Below are 18,377 nucleotides of genomic sequence, written 5' to 3'. Positions count from 1 at the left end.
CATTCTATCATTTAAGATATTCTTTTCGCATTTAGTTCAAGAAAGTGATAGAATAAAAGAGTAATCTGGTCCATGCAATCTACATAACATTCTGTATTATACAAACTGAGCACGAAATGTGTGGTATAACTATACATAGTTCCCCTTCATATTCAGACCATCTTCTAAGACTGGAAACTTGAACAATAGGATAGCAACAACAACTTGGTGACCTTGTAAAATATGCATCTTTATTGCAAATGAAGGTGTTTTTGGTAAGGAAAAAGAAATCACGCTAATCAAACAAATAAAAAAAACGGAAATACAGGTGGCTGACTAAATAGAATGTTTGAAAAAATGAGATGGGAAATTGGAGGAGAACTGGTGTAACTTCTAGTCATGTCCAACCAGACCAAGCAGGATTGTTCCGTAGTCACCTTTGAGCTCATCCTACAAACAAAAAAAATAAATTTCACATTAATTTCAGACATTGATATTAGTGCTATGAACTGAATGTGGTTACACACACATCCCATTATATTGCAGAAACATAAACTGCACGGTAAGGTAAGCGATAGTTGAAAAAATGGTCATTGTAATATTTGCGATCTTATGTCTACACTTACAGTTTCATTAATTTAAGAACGCAAACAATCATATGCTCGTACTCCAACACAGCCCTAGTTTTGTGGAATATTTTCTATGCAACTGCTTCTCCTTCTAATTTATTCATTTACACTAGAAGACATCTAGACGAGGAAGAATGTCATACCATAATTGCCTGGCGTAGACTTTTGCCGTAAAACCGCTTGAAGAGGGCTTGGATTTCCTTCATGTCAATTTCGCAGCGAGAGACCAGAATTCGAATCAGTACTTTGTCATTAGTTCCAGAGCCCTATGTAAGAAATTAGAAGAAAACAACGCCCATTTGTATGTAATTTATACACTCGATGTGTTTGTCAAGCCATGCTCAATGCTTAGCGTAACCTTGGACAAATCCTTGATCTGCCTTGTGTATCTGTCAACTATCAATATCTCTTCAAGAATCACCACTTCCCTAACATCACTAGTTACGAAGTAAACCGGCACTTCATCATAGGTACTAGTAAAGATGTATAATAAAACTGTGACTTTTCGTTAGGCCCAAGTTTTGGTTTTCTAGAGCACAGTTGTTAAACAGGCCTAATACATTTAGCAAGATTTTGAGTGCGGCCCTTCAATTTTTAGATTATTTCGACCAACCTCTTTCAGACTTTGTCCAACACATCTTGGCTCTGTTCAACAGGGTATTCATCTCCCACCTAATGCTATTGCCTGTTTGGCTATATACTTCCACTCATTCAACTGTTTCTACTGAACTGCAGGGAGGATACCTTTCCAACTGTATCCCTCTGTATTCCTCTGCTGGTTTCCTCCTTTGTGCTTCCCTCTATTTCCTGACCATATCCCTCCATCTCCTGTGAACATCTCATCAACTAATTTCCACTTGCCACCCGCTCATGTTCCTACCTCCCTTATTCCTCTTTTTTGTATATTTTGTGTTACTTCCATCTTCCCATCATCCTATGGGAATCATCTCTCTTCGGCCATGTGCTCTTCATCACCACCAAACCTTCCCACCGCCCTCTTAGCTTCCTCCTTCGACCTTGCCCTAAACTGGACCAGCTCATTTCGTCCTAGTAAAAGTATGGCTTGAAATCCCTTCTTTAGTCTTCAAAATTAGCAAATATATAGTAAAGGTAAAAGGTTGGTGTACATATATATATTATATATATATTTAATTCAGAACATGTTAGGCCCACTTCTCCAAATTAATATAAATAATTATATGGAACCATGATTGTTGACACAAATGTTCAAATAAAGTAACAAAAATATTTAGAAAAGATTGCAATATCGTAGATTGATGTAGAGAATATTTTTGTCTTGCCTTTAATTTTTTCATTAAAGTTTTCACAGAGGTCTGATTGTTATCAGTATGTTTATAAACTACTATTTTAATGACTGTATAGGCCGATGTGTTTCACCCCTTATCGCATGTGTTTAGGCCTTTCTCAAGGACTTTGCATTTGTCTATCAAGAAATAGTTTGTGTTGTGGCAAAATTGTTGCAGTCTGAGTTTCTGTCATCTCTTGTAGTTGCAGCGGCACAGAGGATTTTGTTCAAATGTGGTCTCAACTACCAAGTTAAAAAAGACAGTTAATTTAGAATAAAGGAACTATATAAACAGGCATGAAACAATAATTAGGGTGGCAAATGAAATACAGGACGACAACATAAAAGAATAACATTTAAAATGAAAATTATAAAACATTGCTACAAATCGTACATCTTAAAATGAGAAAATGTCTACAGCCACGTGTATCCAAAGTCAAGGCCCAATTATAAAGAATATATCGGTAGACAAATGCTTCAGATATTTATTCCATACCTAAAAAAAACATGATACAACAATAAAATATATTTGTTCGTCCAGTTGTCTTAGTGCCTAATTACAGTTAAAGATGGGGCAACATTTACAGCACGTTATAGAACTTCGTTAATGATCAAAATTCTTAAGAATAAAGCCAACTCGTTAGGCCACTTTGTTTGTTGCAAAAATATAATCAAAGGTTGATGGCACTGTTCTAACATTGCCTTCTTCGAAAAAAGGTGTTAAGCATTTCTTCAAGCGTCAGAGCATTAGGATCGAACAATAGAGTAGAAAATGTCAGATGTTAATGAAGACATCCTTATTTTACTCAACTTATATGACATCCCCATCCGAACTAACAAACGATGCCTAGGCATATAAATCGGGTGTTCGTGTTACTTTCCCCGACATACAAAAATACCATTCTGCTTTCATCTTGAAACAATCTGTTTAGTGGATTTCACTGCTTGCTAAACAATTTCCCGTATGACCACAGCTGGATAAGTCTCTCCTTTTCTATTTTTCTTTCTGTGAATATTTGGCTTTTTCTAGAATACTCCACGCTCTCTCTTCACCCATTTTCAAACATCTATGCATGTAACTGAAACTTCTATTGCCTCCTTCTCCTATTGATATTGCCTCTTTCCTCAATTTTACCATTTGGCACAATACCTCCATTTTACATGACAACAAACCCTTTTATTGGAAAGCCTGGAGAAAATTAGGATTAATCTCGATTCATCAACTCTTTGTTAATGATTCTTTACTCACCTTCTCTGAAGTCCAATCTCTTTTTAATCTTCAAGCTCTTTTAAAAAAAAAAAATCTGTCTCTTGAAATCTATTATGTTGGCCGCCCTTAACAAATTTAAATCCTGTCAGTTACAACTACCTGTGCCCCGCTCTACCCTAGCCACTCTTTTACACACTAATCCTAAAGCTTCTACCATCTACCATTTTCTGCATCAACCCTCCACTGACAGACTTAAATCAAACACAGAATTAGCATGGGAAAATGATTTGGGAATTACTTGGCCCATTTCCTTTTTAGAGACGAATTTGGAGAAAGTTATGATCGATCCCACGCTGCAAATACTACACAAGCATTATATTACATCTGTTACAGACTTCTCCTCTCTCCGCCCACTATTCACCACATATACCTGAATCTTCCCGAAAATTGTTCGTTGCGTCACTCGCAACAGGCAGATTTACATCACTTGCTCTTTACTTGTCCCCTCATACATACTTTCTGGACACAGATTGGGAATCAAATCAACGCTATCTTTCATACTGCAATGCCCTTCTATAATATTAAAATCCTCTTAGAAAGTTTATCCACCAGCTGGGAACATCTTTCATCCAACATGAAAATTGTAGGTCTATGTATAGCAATCACATATTAACACATAACAAAAAAATTGAAGGATTTTTCTCAACTGTCTTTCAAGCTTGGCGCTATGCAGTTTGTTATAGGCAAAGACATGATAAGGCTTACATTCACCATGTCTCTCTTGCAGTCAAATGTTCTACTCTATGAAGTTCTATCATAAACTTTATAGATATCCATGCCAAATACTCCTCTCACCGACAACCCACAATAGTTGAAGTTTATAAACCTTCTTGATGTTCATTTTTTCCTTCATAACTGACATAGTAATTTTATGACCTAATATTGCATATTTGTAATATTGATTTGCCAATATACGTTTGATAGCTATTACATTATTCTTGCTCTGAAACATGTATATTTCTATCATTAAAATGCTCTTTCCCCTCTTTACCTCGTTACCTACTCTACAACTCTGTAATACAGTTTTTAATTTTTAGTAATCTACTCTGTTTAACTCTAATAAAACTCTTTTAAACTAAAAAAATAACCTCCTGTTCAATTGATTTGTACTACAGGATATGCATTGTATTCTTTTGTGAAAGTTAGCAACAAGGAAGTGTCATTCCTCCAGAAAACTACAGGGTGATGGGTACACACCTAACTGGATTGTTTCTTACTAGGTCCTTCTGACCCGAAGGGAACTAAGGGCCAGATGTAGTAAGCTGTTCGCATGGTGCAAACTCCGAAAATCGCAGTTTGCGCCATGCAAACAGCCTTCTGTGATGCACATTCACAATTTGCGAGTTGGTACCGACTCGCAAATTGTGAATGTGACTCACAAATAGGAAGGGGTGTTCCCTTCCCATTTGCGACTCACATCGCAATGCAGAATTGGTTTGTGACCGCGAATGTGGTCGCAAAGCAATTCGCAGTTACCACCAGTGTCACACTGGTGGTAACTCATTCGCAAAAGGGAAGGGGTCCTCATGGGACCCCTTCCCCTTTGTGAATGTTTCCCAAAAGGTTTTTTCAGAGCAGGCAGTGGTCCAATGGACCACTGCCTACTCTGAAAAAACGAAACCAAATGGTTTAGTTATTTTTTTTATTTTGCAACTCGTTTTCCTTCAAGGAAAACGGGCTGCAAAATAAAATTAAAAAACTGCTTTATTTCAAAAGCAGTCACAGACATGGAGGTCTGCTGACTTCAGCAGGCCACCATCCCTGTGAGTGCAGGGACTCGCTATGGGGTCGCAAAATGCAACCCACCTCATTAATATTTATGAGGTGGGTCTTTGCGACACCATAGCGAGTCGCAGACGGTGTCTGAGACACCGTTCTGCATCTGCATTTGCGATTGGAAATTGCGAGTCGCACAGACTCGCAATTTCCGAATCGCAAATGCGGAAGTTGCTACATCTGGCCCTAAACCCTTTCAACCAATAAAGTAGGCAAAAAGGTGATAATTCCTAAACACGTCAGTTACCATCACATACAGCAATACAAAAAGCCTTTGTGAAAAATGTGTTTGCCAAATTCAGCGAGCTCAGGGCAAATCTCCATTAAACCTAATGGAATCGATTCCCAAAGAGTAGTATGGAGTGAATGCAAATGGCATCCTTGAACTGCAAAGGCTACTCATAAATGTATGTGTGCCTTTGTATGCGAAGACGTCTTTAGTATTGCCTCTATAGTATGGTATGTTTGTGTATATGTCGCCACTGCGCTCTTTCTCTGTCTACTAAAATCTGTCAGTTTTGTTGTTAATCTCTCCATGTGCTATAGGGAAGCCAGACCTGTTGTCAGCTTTGCTAATGTTTTTTCTTTCATTACTACTAGTAAAAGTTTAATATGAACACAACAACTGCATTTTAAGAGCAAGGTTTTGCTGAAAAAGTCCTACAAACCAGAACCACAATTCTGTGGAATAATCTGTGCCTATTATAAACAAACCACTGATTACTGGTATAAGTGAATATTGTATGTAGAATTGTATGTAAAGGCAGTATTTAATATGCGGAACATGGAAGTATGATCATGGATCACATTGTACGAAACTACCCTTGCTTCAGGAACATTTTAAAGGAATAAACGTGGAGAAAAACAGACAGGCAGTCAAAAAGTATGTTTTCATTTGGAAAAACATTCTGGTAGTTGTTCCCAGTATCCCTTCTTCCTTTGTGAAGTTAATAATTCTTCCAATGGAAAACGGACAGCAAAACACTTCTCCACTTCACAAACATGGTTCACAGGGTAACAGACCGAGGCAACTGTTATCAAAGGCGTTACGCTAAGAAAAATGATGGGGGCACACCAGCGTTGAACAGAATTAACAGAGTCCTCCATTTAAAAAGGGAAATATAAGCACTGTTATGCTAAAACAAACCACATGAATTTTTCATATGTGAATGGATTTGGAGTGGGCAACTTCCACTGTCATGTTTTTGCTTGACAAATATTTTGAAGACACAAGAGTTAACCGCTGTAATTCAAACATTACAATAGGCAAAATCAGATAAATGCAAAATGCACTCAAGATGACACACATTTTTGAGAAAAGCAGTTCGTCTGACCTTTGCCAGTAATGAAAGAAGTCAGTTGAAGGATTAAATAATCAAAAAAGAGGAAAAAGTGAGACAAGGTCTAAGGAGTGTCTTTCATTATGATTCCCACACATGTGCCAATGATAGTGATTTTAAATTCACACACTATTTGCGCTACACCTTCCTACAGGCTGCGATCCATTTCTTTTTAATCCATATTTGAGTCACTCAGTAGCTGACTAGTGCTCGGAAGACAGTATCAACCCTCAACCACTCATACACTACTCACGAATAATTGTTTGAATTTCAGTGACTAAACAATTAGGATACAACTAGGTGGATCACAGCCTTGATGCAGGTCAAGTGGGTTTACCTCTTTGGTGTTTGTGGAGTAAGGACTAGTTAGGCCTTTACATTGTCCTCTAGTGCACCAGTTGTGGTTGTAGGGAGCATTACATTTGCATTGTGATGGGTAGCAGGGATTAGGTGGCATTCAAATTAATTTTAAAACAAATAATACTGGAGCAAATTCAAGAATAAAGCAAAAATAGTAGGAAAGATCATTTGAATAGTTATGAGATGAACTTCAACTTTTCCAATTCCCAAGGAAAATAACTAACATAGAGAATGTCACAGGCACTCCTTTTTCTGATAAGTATGAAGATTTCTGGAGACCTTGATCAATCACCCATATCCCAGTTTGTGGAGCCACGATCAGCCTAACTTGCTGCTCCTGAAAACCAGGAGCCTTCCACTGCCTAAAATGTCTTTATCTTTCCTCATTTTCTTGAGTCTGGTGAACAAAACAGCATGACCTCATTGAGCACTCGTTAAACAGAGCTAGGGTATCCATATAGGAGAAAAGGCTTAAATGCACCCCATCATGTAGGCCCTAATTACAAGCAGGCAAGTGTTTTATAATCCCCGCTTAACCTCCTGTTTGTACAGGGGTTGAACTTACGAGTTTGTTGGTATTTACCACATTTCTAATTAGAGGATGCTTTAAATTTCTCACCCTTCCTTAGAGATCGGCAGGTCAAACCTGCCAGATATGAACAGGGTAAGAGTTACAGCATTCACTGTACCATGCAGATTTTGGTGAATTCAGCAGCAACATGTCAGTGCTATTCCATGAAAACTCGTAATATGTGCTGCTTATCGCAGAACTAACATACACTAGAGAATTATTTATCGGTTTGATGAAAAGCAGCTGGATTCTACAAACCAGGAATAATGGCACAGACCCTATGTATGTCTGTGTCTCTACAGGGCATATTTATAAGCCCCCAGTGCCACCTTGCACCACATTTGCGGCATTTATTTTAACTCAAATGTGGCATTAAGGTGGCATTTCCCATGCACCATATTTACAAAGTGGCACAATGCGTGTATTGCACCGCTTTGTAAACCCTTGTGCCACATTATGTCTGCACCAGGCATAATGTATGCAAGAGGGCGTTACCCCAATAGGGGGGCTGAAAAAATTACACAAGGAAACTTATGAGATTTCCTTGCGCCATTGTTTTGGCACTTTCAACACCTGGCCATAGCAGGCGTTAAAAGTAGGCATACCATTATTTAGAATGCGCCCTCAAGTACTCTGCTGGACTAGCGCCAACATTATGACACTACTCCTGCAGAGTACATCAATAGCGTCACATAAAATGATACTATTGCCCCCTACCCTGCACCATAGTGCACCGTATTTTAAGTACGCGCACACATGGTGGCAGTAGGGGGGTGCTAAGGGGCACAAGGAAAGTGGTGCTGCACTGGGTGCACCGCCACTTTCCTTCAATCTGCCCCTAAGTATATACTTTTTCGTTTACTTTTCATTTCTATTTAGATACATTCCTTAATTCTGGTATCCTGTAAATAGGGGTTATTTTATTCATGAATCCACTACCCTCATGCTAGAACCAATTTTTCCTCTGAAGAGTACCCTTTCAACTGAATAGTTGCAATTCACGCTGTATGTGGCAAAATAAAGCTGACATGACAAAACCACCGTTGACTGCTCCAAATGTGAGGATGCTACAAAGACATTGCACAGAGATATCTCTCTCGTAAACAGGATGTCTATTATTTTACCTTAGTGCAGAAATGTAACCTCTTCAATCCTAGTTTTGGGTAAATTATTTTTTAATATTTTTTAAAACAAACAGACGTGATCAAATGTTATCATGTAAACAATATACGCAGATGCGAAGATTAAAATAATCTATTTAGTGCCATTTTTGCGGAAGCAGAGGGATTGTCTAACATTGTTATTTCAATGTTTTTTCTAACATTATATTCAGTACGTTTGCTGTACTGTACCTTCATTGCGTTGAAAAGCTTTTCTGCAAAATAAGCAGGTTTGCTGGCAGCACACTTGACTGTAGAAAGAAAAGCATACAATTAGTAAATATCACCCACCAACTCATTAGATGATATATGTGGAATTATTATTGGCATTTGTTAAACACAATATGTCTAGATGGAATGAAAAAAGAGATCACCTGGACCCTTTTTTCCTACCCCTGAATGCCGCTAGGTGTTGACAAACGCGTTTATACTCACAATTGCCACGTTACCATTTACACATTCAGGAAAAGTGACATTTTTCTAAACGCAAATTGCATTTATGACATAGGATAGCCCACCATTATGTTTTAAGGTTGGAGTTGCAGCAAGCAATGGAAGTGGGTTACCACTGAAAAGTGGTTAATCTTAGGAAAGCTATTTTCCTGTATTTGTTCAGAAACATTTCCAAAGGAAAAACAGTTTTGACACTTCTTCAAAAATGCTTAGCGAAAGTGTGAATAAAGAGTTTGAAAAATCTCTAAGCAATCCCATATTTGGTGGAAGTGAAGATATGATATAGGTGTGCATTCGCTTTATGGATAAAGAAAAAACATTTATGGAAATTAATTCGGGTTGGCAATGGGTCTATGTGGGGTGGTGAAGCGCTTACCCTCAGGGATAGCAAGCTACACTGTGTAGGGTATGTGGTGGGGATGGTGTTTTTTAGTTTTGACCCTATATGGGAAGTGTTATCATGTCACGAATGAGGACCAATAAGGAGAGGTTATTGTGTTATGGGTTGGTGGTGTGTAAGGTAAGGGTATATGAAAGGTATACACATATATTATAGCAAGCATTGGTAAAGCCAATAGGTATTGCCTTTGAGAGCTGTTCGTATTGGCAATGTTTTGCAGCAATGATGTAGAGGAGCACAGCTGCTTTGCAGCATGACTAAAACTAATTTAATTAATATATATATATATATATATATATATATATATATATATATATATATATATATATGACTTGGCCAGGGCTAAGGCACCTTTTTTGTAAAAGGTGCATTAGCATCAGTCACATCATAGCGCTTTTTAAACATTATTTATAGCCATGCTGCTATGCAGCATGACTACAAATCTACGCCATAGTTGGCAATGCCCGTGCTGGACATCAGGAAAAAGCATTCTCAGAGCCAGGAGCTCCCAACGGCGAGAGCTATTGTCTTTGCCAATGCTTGTTTATGCTGGGAAACCAGCAGCCAGTGTGTCCATTCAACAGCAGGGCTTTGTTAGCATTTACAGTACCCAGCAGAATCTGTATCTCTCCTAGACACACTGAGGACAATCGTAGTAACTTGGGGATAGTCACATGTCACTGAGCATTGCATAGGAATCTTGGAAGCATAGATGTTAAAGTCGGGCACAGTGGAAGCTCCTCCCCTAGGGCAGGGGAGCATCACCCCACCACCCCCCACCAGTAGCAGCAGCTGTAAAACCTTTATAAGAAAACAATAATAAACTGTGTTTATTATCATTTTCCTGCAAAGGGGTGGGGCCACGGGCTATGAGGAGCACTGAGGGGAGGGCACAGCACTCCCCCTCAGTGCGCATGTGTGTTTTGCCGGCTGTCTAGGGACAGCCAAACACACATGCACAGAGGCTTCCAGCCCGGCACTGTGTTTCAAGCACCTGTGTCTGAATCAGGTGAGCAGCGTGGGGTGTTGGCAGCGGCAGCAGCGACGATCCAGGTAAGTATTTTTTTTTAAAAACTGTATTTAATGTTTATTCCCCCTACCCCCAGCGTGCTGCCCTGCCTCTTCTGGGCACTGCGAGCCACGACTGGTTGGGCCGTGAGCTCCGAATTCTGATACAGTGAAAGGCAGGTGCCATACCAAAGAGGTTGAAAAGTTACAGAAAACACTATAGGCAGTTGTGTGTATACTAACGTACTTTTGCTAGCTTGCCTACTGATCCTTTTAATGTGAAAGTTTGAAAATATTTTACAGCATCTGATAAAGTTCAACTTGATACAAAATGTAATCACATTCTCTGTTCAAAGGATATTGAACAGTTGGTAGCAGGATAGGCTCCTTTGATAGGTTTGGCGCCTACTCTAGGAATTTGTATGTGATCTAAATGTGCAGCTCGAAAAAACACAACTGTGCTCTGATTTGTGCCCCTCCACTACCCATTAACCTCCACTGAAGGAAGTGTACTAAAGGCTTCTGTGCCAAGTGTACTCAGGATGGATGTCGGATGCAGAAACTCTCAGATTCTCTGAGGACATGCACTTTATCTGTCCACTCCATAGTCCCTATAGCTGCAGTCACGTTATATCTCAGCCAAGGAGCTCTTACGTTCCTCAGATCCATGGATGAGTAGTTGATCCCATTCTAAAATTAGGAGTGCAAGTTCCAGAATACCAATAAATACATATACCGGATGAGCTACCCATGCATGAACCTGGGTAACTTCAGCCACTCTCACATCCCACTCGGTCTAACCTGCACCCTTTATAAACAAGCATTTACAACACCTACAATTTTATTAAATATACCCTTTGCAAACATCTTGAAACACTGTTTTACGGTCTACCCGAGCCCCGAGCACAGGTTTGTTGAACGCTGTCTCCTGCTGTTGCACAATCTAGTTCCACTTCCAGTCATTTCATAAAAAGAGTTCAGGATTCAAGCATTGTAGGAAGTTGGCTCTGTATGTGCTATTTCAAAGTAAGGAATAGCATGCACACAGTCCAAGGGTTCCCCTTAGAGGTGAAATAGTGGTAAAAATAGATAATACTAATGCTCTATTTTGTGGTAGTGTGGTCGAGCAGTAGGCTTATCCAAGGAGTAGTGTTAAGCATTTGTTGTACATACACATAGACAATAAATGAGGTACACACACTCAGAGACAAATCCAGCCAATAGGTTTTTGTATAGAAAAATATCTTTTCTTAGTTTATTTTAAGAACCACAGGTTCAAATTTTACATGTAATATCTCATTCGAAAGGTATTGCAGGTAAGTACTTTAGGAACTTCAAATCATCAAAATTGCATGTATACTTTTCAAGTTATTCACAAATAGCTGTTTTAAAAGTGGACACAGTGCAATTTTCACAGTTCCTAGGGGAGGTAAGTATTTGTTAGGTTAACCAGGTAAGTAAGACACTTACAGGGCTTAGTTCTTGGTCCAAGGTAGCCCACCGTTGGGGGTTCAGAGCAACCCCAAAGTCACCACACCAGCAGCTCAGGGCCGGTCAGGTGCAGAGTTCAAAGTGGTGCCCAAAACGCATAGGCTAGAATGGAGAGAAGGGGGTGCCCCGGTTCCGGTCTGCTTGCAGGTAAGTACCCGCGTCTTCGGAGGGCAGACCAGGGGGGTTTTGTAGGGCACCGGGGGGGGACACAAGTCCACACAGAAATTTCACCCTCAGCGGCGCGGGGGCGGCCGGGTGCAGTGTAGAAACAAGCGTCGGGTTCGCAATGTTAGTCTATGAGAGATCTCGGGATCTCTTCAGCGCTGCAGGCAGGCAAGGGGGGGATTCCTCGGGGAAACCTCCACTTGGGCAAGGGAGAGGGACTCCTGGGGGTCACTTCTCCAGTGAAAGTCCGGTCCTTCAGGTCCTGGGGGCTGCGGGTGCAGGGTCTCTCCCAGGCGTCGGGACTTTAGGTTCAAAGAGTCGCGGTCAGGGGAAGCCTCGGGATTCCCTCTGCAGGCGGCGCTGTGGGGGCTCAGGGGGGACAGGTTTTGGTACTCACAGTATCAGAGTAGTCCTGGGGTCCCTCCTGAGGTGTTGGATCGCCACCAGCCGAGTCGGGGTCGCCGGGTGCAGTGTTGCAAGTCTCACGCTTCTTGCGGGGAGCTTGCAGGGTTCTTTAAAGCTGCTGGAAACAAAGTTGCAGCTTTTCTTGGAGCAGGTCCGCTGTCCTCGGGAGTTTCTTATCTTTTCGAAGCAGGGGCAGTCCTCAGAGGATGTCGAGGTCGCTGGTCCCTTTGGAAGGCGTCGCTGGAGCAGGATCTTTGGAAGGCAGGAGACAGGCCGGTGAGTTTCTGGAGCCAAGGCAGTTGTCGTCTTCTGGTCTTCCGCTGCAGGGGTTTTCAGCTGGGCAGTCCTTCTTCTTGTAGTTGCAGGAATCTGATTTTCTAGGGTTCAGGGTAGCCCTTAAATACTAAATTTAAGGGCGTGTTTAGGTCTGGGGGGTTAGTAGCCAATGGCTACTAGCCCTGAGGGTGGGTACACCCTCTTTGTGCCTCCTCCCAAGGGGAGGGGGTCACAATCCTAACCCTATTGGGGGAATCCTCCATCTGCAAGATGGAGGATTTCTAAAAGTCAGAGTCACCTCAGCTCAGGACACCTTAGGGGCTGTCCTGACTGGCCAGTGACTCCTCCTTGTTTTTCTCATTATTTTCTCCGGCCTTGCCGCCAAAAGTGGGGCCTGGCCGGAGGGGGCGGGCAACTCCACTAGCTGGAGTGTCCTGCTGGGTTGGCACAAAGGAGGTGAGCCTTTGAGGCTCACCGCCAGGTGTGACAATTCCTGCCTGGGGGAGGTGTTAGCATCTCCACCCAGTGCAGGCTTTGTTACTGGCCTCAGAGTGACAAAGGCACTCTCCCCATGGGGCCAGCAACATGTCTCGGTTTGTGGCAGGCTGCTAAAACTAGTCAGCCTACACAGGTAGTCGGTTAACTTTCAGGGGGCACCTCTAAGGTGCCCTCTGGGGTGTATTTTACAATAAAATGTACACTGGCATCAGTGTGCATTTATTGTGCTGAGAAGTTTGATACCAAACTTCCCAGTTTTCAGTGTAGCCATTATGGTGCTGTGGAGTTCGTGTTTGACAGACTCCCAGACCATATACTCTTATGGCTACCCTGCACTTACAATGTCTAAGGTTTTGTTTAGACACTGTAGGGGTACCATGCTCATGCACTGGTACCCTCACCTATGGTATAGTGCACCCTGCCTTAGGGCTGTTAGGCCTGCTAGAGGGGTGTCTTACCTATACTGCATAGGCAGTGAGAGGCTGGCATGGCACCCTGAGGGGAGTGCCATGTCGACTTACTCATTTTGTTCTCACTAGCACACACAGGCTTGTAAGCAGTGTGTCTGTGCTGAGTGAGGGGTCTCTAGGGTGACATAAGACATGCTGCAGCCCTTAGAGACCTTCCTTGGCATCAGGGCCCTTGGTACTAGAAGTACCAGTTACAAGGGACTTATCTGAATGCCAGGGTGTGCCAATTGTGGATACAATGGTACATTTTAGGTGAAGGAACACTGGTGCTGGGGCCTGGTTAGCAGGGTCCCAGCACTCTTCTCAGTCAAGTCAGCATCAGTATCAGGCAAAAAGTGGGGGGTAACTGCAACAGGGAGCCATTTCTTTACACAAGCCCCCCCCAGCCCACAGGCCAGGAGACTCAGCCCAAGCTGGGAGAGTCTTCCTAGTCTGTCAGGCGAGGAAGAGTAGGAGAAATAGGCTGGTTAGTTGCAGGGCCTACTCTGCCTTACATCCTTCTGTTCAGGTCATTCCCTTTGGGGAACTGACCTACTTCCACAGTGATAGGACCTAGTCTGAATTGCCTCTTGTCTGCCTCTTCAATGTCTCCACCCATTCTTTCTATCTTGGTCTTAGAGGTATCCACCTCTGCTAACCTTATCTTGGCCAGGGTTACCCCTAGCTTACCCAGAGAGGTTACCCTGAGCTGGAGTAACCCCACCATGACCAATAGGGTCAGGGGGCCTAACTTGCTATTTGGCATGGGGTCAGACCACCATGCTAAGGATAGTGCAGCCATAAAGGCTAACACCCAGCAGAGGCCACTGACAGCTGTCAGTGCCCAGAACCACACCTTTAGCTCTTCACCTAAAAGGGAAGGGGCTAAGTTACAGGCTTCTTTGGGTTCAGGTTGCCTGTCTGCTGTATTGGAGTGGGGGGTTACCACATCTTGTAGTAAACACCCTTCTTCCACTCTTTCTTCTGTTAGCTGAGGAGCCACCCACTCAGGTTTAACAGTTGCCTGACTAGCCAGGACTTCTTGTGGGTCAGGTTGGACTTTATCAGGGCCATTTTTGGAGTTCTCCCCTACTGGAGCAGAATCTCCTTGGCTTGCTGTAACCTTGGCTAAAGGTTGTCCACCCTTCCTACTCTGTTTTCTTTTCTTCTTCTTCTGGGGCCTGCTTGCATTTACTGCAGAGGCAGGACTTCCAGAATCCTTGGGAGAGGACTGGCACTGGACCAGTTCCTCTCTTGAGCTCTGACTAACCTCTGGGTAGTCATTTCCAAGGAGACAATCAAGGGGGAGGTCTGTACTGACTACTACCCTTCTCCAGCTAAGAGTGCCACCCACTTCTATGGGCACTAAAGCCACAGGCCTCTTAGTGACCCTGTCTAGGCTAACTCTTACCCTGGCAGTCTCACCTGGGATGTACTGGTTTGAGAGCACCAGCCTGTCATGCACAATAGTGTGACTGGCACAAGTGTCTCTCAGGGCAGTGGTTGGGATTCCATTCACCAGTAGGTGGTGGAAGTGTCTACTTCCCTCTGGAATCTCCAACTCACCTGTTGGGCCCTGTTTCCAGTTGAAGGCTAGGAAGACCTCCTCATCTGAGGAGTCATCCCCCATGGCTACACTGGTTACCCCAGGAATTTTATTCTGGGGTTTGTTTTTGGGACAAGAAGTGTCCTTGGTGTGGTGCCCAGACTGTTTACAGTTGTGGCACCAGGCCTTAGTGGCATCCCAGTTCTTACCCTGGTACCCACCTTTGTTTTGGGTTGTGTCTTGGGGCCCACCCACCTGTTCTGGTTTTTGGGGGCCTACAGAGGACTCTTTTTCTTTGTTTCTAGTGTCACCCACTTTCTCCTGGGGAGTTTTTGTAACCCCTTTCTTTTGGTCACCCCCAGTGGAAGTTTTGGTTACCCTAGTCTTGACCCAGTGGTCTGCCTTCTTTCCCAATTCTTGGGGAGAAATTGGACCTAGGTCTACCAGATACTGATGCAACTTTTCATTGAAGCAGTTACTTAAAATGTGTTCTTTCATAAACAAATTATAAAGCCCAACATAGTCACACACTTCATTTCCAGTTAACCAACCATCTAGTGTTTTTACTGAGTAGTCTACAAAATCAACCCAGGTCTGGCTCGAGGATTTTTGAGCCCCCCTGAATCTAATTCTATACTCCTCAGTGGAGAATCCAAAGCCCTCAATCAGGGTACCCTTCATGAGGTCATAAGATTCTGCATCTTTTCCAGAGAGTGTGAGGAGTCTATCCCTACACTTTCCAGTGAACATTTCCCAAAGGAGAGCACCCCAGTGAGATCTGTTCACTTTTCTGGTTACACAAGCCCTCTCAAAAGCTGTGAACCATTTGGTGATGTCATCACCATCTTCATATTTTGTTACAATCCCTTTGGGGATTTTTAGGATGTCAGGAGAATCTCTGACCCTATTTAAGTTGCTGCCACCATTGATGGGACCTAGGCCCATCTCTTTTCTTTCCCTTTCTATGGCTAGGAGCTGCTTTTCCAAAGCCAATCTTTTGACCATCCTGGCTAACAGGGGGTCATCTTCACTGAGAGCATCCTCAGTGATTTCAGAAATGCTGGACCCTCCTGTGAGGGAAGCAACATTTCTGACTATCATTTTTGGAGACAGGGCTTGAGAGGCCCTGGTCTCCCTATTTAGGACTGGAAGGGGGGAATTGCCCTCCAAGTCACTAATTTCTTCCTCTGTGAAGTCATCCTCAGAGGGGTTAGCTTTTTCAAACTCTGCCAACAGCTCCTGGAGCTGAATTTTGGTAGGTCTGGAGCCAATGGTTATTTTCTTTATATTACAGAGAGACCTTAGCTCCCTCATCTTAAGATGGAGGTAAGGTGTGGTGTCGAGTTCCACCACCTGCATCTCTGTATCAGACATTATTCTGCTAAGAGTTGGAATACTTTTTTAAGAATCTAAAACTGTTTCTAGAATCTAATTCAAACTTTTAACAAACTTTTTAAACTCTAAAAGACAATGCTAAACAGGGACTTAACACACAAGGCCCTAGCAGGACTTTTAAGAATTTAGAAAAATTTCAAATTGCAAAAATGAATTTCTAATGACAATTTTGGAATTTGTCGTGTGATCAGGTATTGGCTGAGTAGTCCAGCAAATGCAAAGTCTTGTACCCCACCGCTGATCCACCAATGTAGGAAGTTGGCTCTGTATGTGCTATTTCAAAGTAAGGAATAGCATGCACAGAGTCCAAGGGTTCCCCTTAGAGGTAAAATAGTGGTAAAAATAGATAATACTAATGCTCTATTTTGTGGTAGTGTGGTCGAGCAGTAGGCTTATCCAAGGAGTAGTGTTAAGCATTTGTTGTACATACACATAGACAATAAATGAGGTACACACACTCAGAGACAAATCCAGCCAATAGGTTTTTGTATAGAAAAATATCTTTTCTTAGTTTATTTTAAGAACCACAGGTTCAAATTTTACATGTAATATCTAATTCGAAAGGTATTGCAGGTAAGTACTTTAGGAACTTCAAATCATCAAAATTGCATGTATACTTTTCAAGTTATTCACAAATAGCTGTTTTAAAAGTGGACACAGTGCAATTTTCACAGTTCCTAGGGGAGGTAAGTATTTGTTAGGTTAACCAGGTAAGTAAGACACTTACAGGGCTTAGTTCTTGGTCCAAGGTAGCCCACCGTTTGGGGTTCAGAGCAACCCCAAAGTCACCACACCAGCAGCTCAGGGCCGGTCAGGTGCAGAGTTCAAAGTGGTGCCCAAAACGCATAGGCTAGAATGGAGAGAAGGGGGTGCCCCGGTTCCGGTCTGCTTGCAGGTAAGTACCCGCGTCTTCGGAGGGCAGACCAGGGGGGTTTTGTAGGGCACCGGGGGGGACACAAGTCCACACAGAAATTTCACCCTCAGCGGCGCGGGGGCGGCCGGGTGCAGTGTAGAAACAAGCGTCGGGTTCGCAATGTTAGTCTATGAGAGATCTCGGGATCTCTTCAGCGCTGCAGGCAGGCAAGGGGGGGATTCCTCGGGGAAACCTCCACTTGGGCAAGGGAGAGGGACTCCTGGGGGTCACTTCTCCAGTGAAAGTCCGGTCCTTCAGGTCCTGGGGGCTGCGGGTGCAGGGTCTCTCCCAGGCGTCGGGACTTTAGGTTCAAAGAGTCGCGGTCAGGGGAAGCCTCGGGATTCCCTCTGCAGGCGGCGCTGTGGGGGCTCAGGGGGGACAGGTTTTGGTACTCACAGTATCAGAGTAGTCCTGGGGTCCCTCCTGAGGTGTTGGATCGCCACCAGCCGAGTCGGGGTCGCCGGGTGCAGTGTTGCAAGTCTCACGCTTCTTGCGGGGAGCTTGCAGGGTTCTTTAAAGCTGCTGGAAACAAAGTTGCAGCTTTTCTTGGAGCAGGTCCGCTGTCCTCGGGAGTTTCTTGTCTTTTCGAAGCAGGGGCAGTCCTCAGAGGATGTCGAGGTCGCTGGTCCCTTTGGAAGGCGTCGCTGGAGCAGGATCTTTGGAAGGCAGGAGACAGGCCGGTGAGTTTCTGGAGCCAAGGCAGTTGTCGTCTTCTGGTCTTCCGCTGCAGGGGTTTTCAGCTGGGCAGTCCTTCTTCTTGTAGTTGCAGGAATCTGATTTTCTAGGGTTCAGGGTAGCCCTTAAATACTAAATTTAAGGGCGTGTTTAGGTCTGGGGGGTTAGTAGCCAATGGCTACTAGCCCTGAGGGTGGGTACACCCTCTTTGTGCCTCCTCCCAAGGGGAGGGGGTCACAATCCTAACCCTATTGGGAGAATCCTCCATCTGCAAGATGGAGGATTTCTAAAAGTCAGAGTCACCTCAGCTCA

At 43.2% G+C, this 18,377-nt stretch overlaps 1 protein-coding gene across 2 annotated transcripts in view; it reads right to left on the bottom strand.

Moving 5' to 3' along the window:
- Positions 1 to 208: 208 nt before the first annotated feature.
- Positions 209 to 18,377, bottom strand: part of LOC138288004 (annexin A1-like) — a 196,537-nt gene continuing 178,368 nt past the window's right edge. For both annotated transcript variants that reach the window (XM_069229095.1, XM_069229103.1), the window contains 3 exons: positions 8,584 to 8,642; positions 752 to 874; positions 209 to 429 (listed from right to left, as the gene is read on the bottom strand). In XM_069229095.1, the coding sequence (XP_069085196.1) occupies positions 373 to 429; positions 752 to 874; positions 8,584 to 8,642 (239 nt within the window). In that variant the 3' untranslated portion in view covers positions 209 to 372. The remainder of the gene's footprint in view (positions 430 to 751; positions 875 to 8,583; positions 8,643 to 18,377) is intronic.

The sequence above is a fragment of the Pleurodeles waltl genome, chromosome 1_1 (genome assembly GCF_031143425.1).
Source record: "Pleurodeles waltl isolate 20211129_DDA chromosome 1_1, aPleWal1.hap1.20221129, whole genome shotgun sequence".
In the NCBI taxonomy this organism is placed as follows: Eukaryota; Metazoa; Chordata; class Amphibia; order Caudata; family Salamandridae; genus Pleurodeles; species Pleurodeles waltl.
Note: the sequence above shows the minus strand (reverse complement) of the source record. Positions and strands in the feature narration are given on the sequence as shown.